The sequence below is a fragment of the Lycium barbarum genome, chromosome 6 (assembly GCF_019175385.1).
Source record: "Lycium barbarum isolate Lr01 chromosome 6, ASM1917538v2, whole genome shotgun sequence".
Taxonomy (NCBI): Eukaryota; Viridiplantae; Streptophyta; class Magnoliopsida; order Solanales; family Solanaceae; genus Lycium; species Lycium barbarum.
This window is the reverse complement of record NC_083342.1, coordinates 111,018,412-111,027,949: the sequence shown is the minus strand read 5'-3', so window position 1 is coordinate 111,027,949 and position 9,538 is coordinate 111,018,412. Positions and strand designations below refer to the sequence as shown.

At 33.2% G+C, this 9,538-nt stretch overlaps 1 protein-coding gene across 1 annotated transcript; it reads right to left on the bottom strand.

Moving 5' to 3' along the window:
- Positions 1 to 2,151: 2,151 nt before the first annotated feature.
- Positions 2,152 to 5,170, bottom strand: LOC132645473 (probable WRKY transcription factor 41). Its single transcript, XM_060362471.1, has 3 exons — positions 4,550 to 5,170; positions 4,319 to 4,444; positions 2,152 to 2,931 (listed from the first exon to the last, which is right to left on the bottom strand). Exons 1-3 carry the CDS (start codon positions 4,876 to 4,878, stop codon positions 2,358 to 2,360), a joined length of 1,029 nt encoding a protein of 342 aa, XP_060218454.1. The 5' UTR covers positions 4,879 to 5,170; the 3' UTR covers positions 2,152 to 2,357.
- Positions 5,171 to 9,538: the final 4,368 nt, after the last annotated feature.

The following is a 9,538-nucleotide window of genomic DNA, read 5'->3' as shown; positions in this document are numbered from 1 at the left end:
ATGTTTTTTGTTTTGCTTAAACTATATAAGAAAGCAACGAAAGGTTACTTATACCAATTATTAATGACCTGATTATATAAATATTTTTTACACCATATATACCTCTGTTTGCAACAAATTTTGATATGCGTAAATAAATTACAATCACAAACAAAATATGAAGAAATAGAGATTTTATTGATGAATATTGCGGGTACAAGATCTGTTTACTCCCTTGATTCTTCTCTCCTAATATTTCTCCGTAATTTGAGGGCCGTTAGTAGCTTATTTCTCGAACGTAGGATGATTTGGATTTGGATGTGTGTGTGGACTTTCTTGGGATGTATTTGATCTCCATGAAAGGATATTGTGGATCTTCTTGAAATATTTGGTTGTCAAGAAATATCCGGCCACATATTGACCTCTTTTTGAATACCCATGAGTTTGTGATATTTTGAGATGCCTTTTCAAGGGAATATGTGCCCCCTTTTATAGGCGTGATCTAGGGTTTAGGGTAGAATAGCCTCCAAAAAACCTTAACCGTCTTTAGAGTTTGAAGGTAGATTGAACTCGTCTTGTTGAGTCCTATTTTAACTCCAATAAAAATTTTGATGTCTACAAATTCCCCCTACTTTAAGACTTGTTGAGGTGTAGACTTGCAAAACCGTGAAGACTAGACTTGAAGTACCAGTGAAAACAATGAATAGTTTTTTTTCATCGAGTCCCAATACCAAAACACTTCACCTTTACATATGTCGATGTATGAATTGACCGTCTAATTTTATTTTTTCATTGATACCTTGGAGAACAATGAATAGTAGTCCCAACTGTACTACTACCTTATTTTCATCTTCATAAGATGGTACTGGTGGAAGCAAAGCAACTTCACGTCTGACCAAATATGAGCCAAATCCAACACTTAAGTTTCCAGGGGAAAAAATGAACTGAAACCCTCATTCCATATATCAACTATGGCACCTTATGGTTATAGAAGATTTTAATTCTTTGCTTTCCATACAACAAAATTCTCCTAGTGCTATCATGTAACTTTAGCGAGGAGTCTGCTATCACGTAGCTTTAGCGAGAAGTCACTTAGCGTATCTCTTTCGCAACTTTGTGGCTTTGGCGAGAGACTATTTGGAGCGTCTCCCTCCCTTACAGCTTTAATGGAGAACCGCTTGGATAGAGAACAATAGCTTCGTCCCTATAGATTGCCCCCATTACTAGAGATTTGATATGATTTGTGAGAGAAGAGATGAAGGGCAGACTTGGTCCCACTGAGCATGCCAATTTGTTTGCAACAGATTTTAATATGCTGAAAATAAAATGCAACCACAAACAAAATATGAGGAAATAGATATTTTATTGATGATGCTGGTACAAATCTGTTTATTCCTTTAATTCTTCTCTCCTAGATTTTCTCCGTAATTCGAGGCCATTAGTAGCGTATTTCTCGAACATAGGATGACCTCCTTGGGAAGTATTTGATCTCCATGAACGTCGGACAATTTGATGAAGGCAGTATTTGATGCATGCCTTGATCTCTTTGTGAATACCCCAGGGATTTATGGGATTTTCGAGATGCCTTTTCAAGGGAATATGTGCCCCCTTTTATAGACGTGATCTAGGATTTAGGGTAGAATAGACTCCAAAAAACCTTAACCGGTTTTAGAGTTTGAAGGTGGATTGGACTCGTCTTATTGAGTCCTATTTTAACTCCAATAAAAATTTTAATGTCTACAACCACATAAACTCCTTTTCTTTTAGGTGTTCTATGTTTTATTTCCATTTTTTTTTTTGTGAAAAGTAAAAGTAATTTTTAGCCCTTTACAATCTAGGTATTTTGCAGTTTACCTTCTAGCCTAACTAATTACTTCACCATCAAAGGATGTGGTGCAGCGGATCAGATTGCTCCTCCTTTAACCAGTAGTCTTGGGTTCAAGCCCTGGATATGGAGAAATCCTTCGTAGTGAGCACTTCTCCCCAAATGGGGCCCTATGCGGTGCAAATCCAGATATAGTTGGGCTCCAATGCGAGTACCGGACACTGGGAAAAAAAACTATTTTAAGATTTTCGATTTGTTGTGCCATTTGTCCTCAATTCTCGTTTACTGTATCAAGAATTATTGAAATGCGATTGTTCAATATCAAAACTAAAAAGTGAAAACCAAGATGATGCTAACGCATAACTCGAATTTCAATTAACAAAGCTTGTAATTACAAACACGAATTCATCGACGTTACAACTTTTACTAACTATTTCTCTAAACATCAGTCAATTGACTTTAGCTAGGATCAATTTGGCTAAAAAAATACAAATAATTATTGCACAAAACTTACTTGCTGCTATTACAAACTTGCAAGGGGGGTTTCTAATGTCTAATTACTGAAGAGTTCTTCAATGTCAAATGTGACATTAGGTTCAAAATCCACAGACAAATCCCAGTCTCTACCAAATGTGGAATTAGAAATCGAAGTTGGTGTTGACATCAATTCGGTAAGATCCGAATCCGAGCTCTGGAGAATTTGGTCCATTCCAAATTCGTCATTTTGGGACGTCAACATGGACAAGTACGAGGGCAATTCTGACATTATTGGAGATGAAAATGGTGCCATGGAATCGGAAAATAATTTTGTTTCTTCAATATTTTCAAGGTTTAGTGGTGTAGGAGGAAATGAAAAAGGGGTGAAAACTTCTTCTTTTGTTGTGATGCTAAAGTTTTCAACTTTATGGTTTGGTGTAGAGTTGAATATTTCCATGGCTTGTTCTTGTTTTTTGTTGTGTTTTTGGCGTTTTTGGTTTTCAAGTGAAAAGATATTTGATTGTGCAACTTTGCAACTGTGCCTTCCTTTGTATGTGACCTCAAAGATTGATGAGTTTCCATCTGATCGTTGGACTTGTTTTGTTGCCAAGCACCCTTGTGTATTCCTGTGAGTGCACCGATAATAAGCCCTGCATTTACACAAATCTATTAGAAGAACATACGACATATTATAATAGGTTAAATAACGCTGATAGTATAAGCTTTTTGTTATTGTTAATGTATATGAGTTAAATCCAATTACATTTTCTTCAGGAGCCAAGTACCTACACTCTCTTTAAGTTTCAGCTAGATATGTTTCCATATGCTCTTATCCATTCCACTATGAATTTTTGTCACATGGCACAATTACTTGCCAAAAGAAAAGCCATTTATGACTTCAACTTGTCTCAAACTAAGGAGCCGCTTGGACATGTAATTTGAATTTCTTAAGTTGCAGTTTTTTTATAAACATAAAAACTTCACAAATTGTGAAAACCATCAAAATTTTCCCAATTTTTATATAATCTTACCAAATGAGTAAATCATAGTTCATGATAAAATTAATACGCTACTAGAAGGCCTTTCTAAAAAATATAACATCAATTAATCAAACTTTAGTTCAATAAAAAGGAAATTTTAACATGAATAGTAATGTAACTACTCTTTAATATAATCCTCCCACATGATACAAACAAGATATCTACCAACTTATGATTGGTAAACATGATTAGTAAATATATCTACCAACTTATGAGTCTTTTTTTACAAAATATAAATGTATGGGTCAAATTTTATATTTATATTTTTTAAAATCATGATTTCAAATCCCAATTTTTTTTTTTTTTTATGTTTATCTCATGAGATGAAATCGCATGTCCAAACGCCTACTTAAAAAGTACCATGTGTGATGAAATCGTATTGGTTTGCTTTTAAGAAGAAAAGAAAAGGTACTTTCTCCAGCTACTGAAGGACAAAATATTTGGAAGTGTTTTATCTTATGACCACATGAATATGCAGTGAATGTAAAGTAGCCTAAACGCCAAATTTCTCAAGAGAAAACCTAGGACCAATGATGTAGATTTTTTATTTTTATGATGGGGATCGTAATAATGAAAATAAAAAGGGTGATTCAATGATCCCATCTACTGCCATCCCTTCTTTGTAGGAGTAGTTTATATTTGAAGCAAGTGGCCAGTTGCCTTTAAAGCAGCTGACCACCTCATTTATTAACTTCCAAGTAAATCTGAGTTGAAGTTCATTAAATTACTGAAATAACAGTACATTAAGTAGTTATCCATGAGACCAAAAAAAATTCCAAGTTGCTTCCTGTATTAAGACATTCTGTCCTGAAAATGAAATTTAACCACAAAGCAAGCTGCTAAAAAGGTTGGAAAAAAAAATAGATTACGGTTTTGTCTTTGCGCAGATTGTAAGTAAAAATTGGTGATCCAGTGTTGAGTTGATTACATAAAGGACAAAAATTTAATGTTAACACACAGAAAAATAAAGGGAAATAAAAGGAAAAAGGATTGTAACCTTGGATGATTAGCCCCTAAAATATCTTTTTGGCCATATTTTCTCCAACTATATCCATCTTCATGTGGACATTCATGTCCAGTATCAGAAATGCTAATTTGATTAGTCCATTGTTGTGATTTCTTTCTGCAAACCCAAAAAAATCCAAATCACAAATTCCGACCAAAAAAAACCAATCCAAGAAATAAATTGAATTACAAGAAAATGGTCCGAAAGAGTAAAAAAATTCACCTCTTCTTGGAGACAATATTTTTATCCAATTGATCCACTGAAGAATCCAAAACTTCACTCTTGGGACTATGATTATTACCAAGAAATGAAATTGATGAGCATGAAGATGTAGAGTTATTAGCATTAATTCCACCATCAAGAAGAAGTGCCTTCAAATTCAGAATTGACAATGATTTTTCAAGTGTAGACAATATTTTCCCAAGTAGTAAATCACATTCTTCAGGGGAAGCCAATGGACCAAGCTGTTTTTTCAGCTGATTTACAAGTTCCTTCCCTTGTGTTAACTGACTGATCAGTTTCTTTTTCTCCAAAGCTTTAACTTTTTCCATTTTGTGAAACTTAAAATGATGACAAATAGGTTGTATTTAATTTGAGATGTGTAAGTAAGAACTAAGCACTATATAAATGGTGATAAATGGACAGGCAAAAACAAGAAGATAGAGGATAAAAGGAAATTGTGTGTGTAATAAAAATCAATGGATATGAGGAAAGTTGCCAAGAAAGAAGTAGGAGAGAGCGAGTGAAGTTGCTATTGGGATGGTTAGAAAAAAAGTGAAGGAAGCAAAGGGGATATAAAGAGGGAAAAAAATGGAAAGAGAGAGAGGGGAACAAATATTGACTGTGATTATACTTAGTCGGAATTTTCTTTCTTAGGTCTAGGATTTTTTTTCCCTTTCCTATGGAGGAATTAAATTCAAGATAATACGAGTATTCAACAGACCCTACAATGACTAATTCAAAGAGTGCGTTTGTTTGGGCCACCACGCTACATGTCCTTTTTTTTCTTCTTCTTTTACTCGGTGATTTCATGATTTCATCACTCCTGGGTCAGTAATTGACATTGTACTTCATATAAGTGTTCTCCAAGTTCAAATATAATAGTCAAAAATTGAAGATTATGTGGGGTTTTATTAGATTTACTTATTGATGATGGAGGAGATTCCAATTTTAGGTGCAAATGTCACATTTTGAAACACAAACAAACACGGTCCCTAACAAGAATTAAGCGTGTAATTGGGCAAGATTAAGATAAGAGCATGATTGACTAAGCTTTTCAGACAAGTGTTTTCGAGTTCTATTGATACATTTTGCAGATATTTTTTATTTAGTGGTATTTGATAATCAAAAACTGTTTTTACATGTTGAATTATGAAAAATAAAGCACTAAAGTTCATTTATTATTTAAATAAAAAAAGCAATATTTTGTGAAAGACTTTAATTACAGTAATATTTAAGACATATATTAAGTGTTTTAATCAATACAAATATAGCCAAACCAAATAAGAGAAAAGAAAAGGAGTGTTGTATTTATATTTTAGAGATACCTGAGTTAAATTAAGGAGAGATAGTACGGTAAATACATATCATTTTAGTACAGTAATACATATCATTTTATTTTTTCGTCTAGCTAACATTGGAAAACTAATTTTATTGCCACTCAAAGCACATTTCGTTTTTATCAGACACCTCAAAGCTGAAGAACTTGTAGTTATGCTTATATGCTCGACACTCGGTTATATAATGTTATAAAAATAAAATTAAAATTATAAGGGAAACAATGGAAACAATTTATTGATTTATTAGCCGATCCTTAACATATAAACCAAAATGGCTTAGATATCTAAATCATCCCGTCATCTTTAACTGTGGCTTGCAGTTTTATCCTTATTTTTTTTTTAATGTATCATGACTTAAATTAATTCTAGTTAAAGTAAAAAAAAAGCCTGGTTTGTATTCGTCAGCACCTTATTGGCTAGGTGATATGAGAAAGCCACTTTTTTTTTTTTTTTTAATATATGTCCAAGGTGTGTGTGAACGTGGAAACACGTGCTGCAATATTCACTGCATTTAGATTAGGAAATAGATTCGCTTTCATTTTGTTTTGGAAGAATCTGTTTTGGATTTCGTCCTAGAAAACTATTTTTTGGTGTTTAGTTAATTTGATTTTGAGAGTATTGCTTGTAGATTTCCTTTTTGAAAAACAAATATGCTAATACCGTAAATAACATTATAGCTTTTAGTAATGTAAAAGTACTGAAAAATCATTGTTGGATACATTTTTTAGTTGTGGCAATTAACGGTCTTGGAAAATACTACATTTAAAAGTGATTAATTTTATTCGATATTTTTCAATTACACGTACCTAAAAGTGAGTGCATTCATATTCTTTGCCACATCCGCATCTAAGGGGATCAAACAACCAAATTTAGGGGGTAATCAGAACCAAAAATAATTCAAATGTGCACCAAAAAAAGGTGTCAAGTTAGAGAAATCCCGAGGTGTTTTGCCAATTTTAAGTGTTGTTTAAAATACATTTTTTCCAGCCTTAGAATAAAAGAATAGAGCTCATAATTTTCAGGCAGAAAAAAAAATCATCTTTGCTATTATAATTTAATCAAATACGCCATTTTATGTAAACCATATATATAGGACAACATATATCCCTATCTCGAAAATGATATTTTATCTTAAGCTAATCACTTCTTAACAGTTAATTATCTCAATATTTCACTTTTGGAACTCAGAAAAAATGAAGAGGGAAAAGGCATTGAGATAGCGATTGGTGAGAGAATTGCATCAACGTATGAAATGAAAATAAAATAAATAAACGTATGAAAGAAAGAGATGCATAAACGTAACAAAGGGGATTGTACGTTACATCACCCTAACACGTCATTTTTGCTCACTTTATATTTGTCTCATTGCACTATCATTATTTAAAGGCTGCACGCGGAACCACGTTTGAAGATTCTTCCTTTGACTAACTTTGCTCGAGAAAAGGACCAAAATCATCCATAATGTTTGGGTTTAAATCAAAATCATACATATTCTTTCACATTGTGCACTAATAGTACATTATGTTTGCATAAGTGGTGCACTTTTAGTCACAATCCCAAATAAATTTAACGGAAAAGAACAAAAATGCCCCTGAACTTTTAGAAAAGGTATAAAAATACCTTTTATTCATCTATTTTGCTAAAACTATCCCTCAATTCAACTTTTTAGCTCATTTATTCCCCTTGACTAACAGACAACACTAATTTTTTTTTAAAAAAAAAAAAATTGCACATGACATTTTATTACTGAAAAATTGATTTATTCTTTTAAAAAGAAATCTGAAACCTTGGAATTTTTTTAAATTTCGAAAACTTTTTTTTAACGAGTAAAACCTTTACTAACGGACAACACTAATTTTTTTTCTTTTCAAAATGTGAAAAATTGGATTTTTATAAAAATCTGAAAAAATTAAATTTTTTATGGAAAAACTGTGTTTAAAAAAAAAACCAGAAAACTATCTTTTTTTAAATCTAGAAGAAAATTATGGAGTATTAGTTTTGCACATTTTACTTAAAAAAAACAATCAGTTTTTCAGATTTAAAAATTGAATTTTCTAAAAAAAAATGGGGTTTCCACCCGTTAAATTTTTTTTTCCAAACTAAAAAAAATTCCACATGTTTTAATGAAAATCCAATTCTGTTTTTTTTATATATATATATATATATATATAAAAGGCTTACTACATTTGTTTTTTTAAAGAAATGGATGTTGAAAAATTATTTTTCCTTATTCTACAAATAACGATTTTTCAGATTTCTTTTTAAAAGAATAAATCAATTTTTCAGTAATAAAATGTCATGTGCAATTTATTTATTTATTTTTTAAAAAAAAATTAATGTTGTCTGTTAGTCAAGGGGAATAAATGAGCCAAAAAGTTGAATTGAGGGGTAGTTTTAGCAAAATAGATGAATAAAGGGTATTTTTATACGTTTTCTAAAAGTTCAGGGCATTTTTGTTCTTTTCCGTTAAATTTATTTGGGATTGTGACTAAAAGTGCACCACTTATGCAAACATAATGTACTATTAGTGCACCATGTGAAAGAATATGTATGATTTTGATCCAAACCCAAACATTATGGATGATTTTGGTCCTTTTCTCAACTTTGCTCTAACATAAAATCTTATTGTAATTACGTGGCTTATGTTTGTTTACCCCGAATTTGAATAATTAATTAAATTTATGAGTGGGTATAGGATACGTGGTTAAGCCTCAATTTTTTGGAGGAAAAAAGATATGTATGATATGATATGAAGGGAGCAATAATGACCCGAGATTCGCTATAGATTTAGGTGTATACTAATATATGAGTAATACTCGATTGAACAAATTTAAGAGATGAACACAACAAGTTCGGATCAAAATACGATATTGAGAGAGATTCGTATATATTTTTGTTATTACAAGAGTTCTTGAGATGATGAAGCCAACCCCTCAAAAGTGGGCAATGACCCTTATATATAGTGTTGCTTTATAGGCTTCATACAATCTGAGAGACTAAAAAATAAAGAAAAAACTCTGAAATGAATTAGGTTGGATTAGGTTGGCCGTACGGTCTGACACCCGTACGATTGGTAGTTGAACATGGCAGGACGTTACCGACGCGTGGCAGTCGCGCAACGGATCTCCCGGACCAACGGCCACGATCAAACGGACTAACGGCCACAATCAGCCGGAGGAAAGGCCATGAGCAAACGGCTACGGGAAAATCGGACCAACAATATTCTTCCCTTTCCTCGATTCGAGCACTCCTCCGATCTAGAAAGCAAATCTCCATACCCGTGTTGATCTCTTTCTACCCTCGGTCACCGGCCTCACCGGCCTAACATATATTCGATTTTTACCGTATACAGATAGTCCCCACACTTCCCGGACCGCAGATTTATCGGAGTAACGGGAAGTGGATGAATAAAAAACAGGTGGTTCCGAATGCCCGTTCTTATCTTCTCATTTTGGCGGGAACAGTTGCGTCACGTCTCGTCTGTCGTCAGCCACGTGTCTCATCCTGGGCGGTCAGCTCTGACAACTGCCGCAACGCACGTCGCTTCAAGTCGTTTCTCATTAATTATGGGACACGTGGCGCTCTCCGGTTGGCTGGGAATTATAACCGCCCAGATTTCATGCCTATATAACGTCTTTTATCCCCCCATTCG

What these genes read in the sequence shown, in the direction of transcription:
- LOC132645473 (XM_060362471.1), bottom strand. Translation starts at nt 4,878, where the DNA reads ATGGAAAAAGTTAAAGCTTTGGAGAAAAAGAAACTGATCAGTCAGTTA. An exon ending in AATATTGTCTCCAAGAAGAG is followed by an intron (nt 4,445 to 4,549) that starts GTGAATTTTTTT and finishes TTGGGTTTGCAG; the next exon opens with AAAGAAATCACAACAATGGA. An exon ending in TTAGGGGCTAATCATCCAAG is followed by an intron (nt 2,932 to 4,318) that starts GTTACAATCCTT and finishes GTGTAAATGCAG; the next exon opens with GGCTTATTATCGGTGCACTC.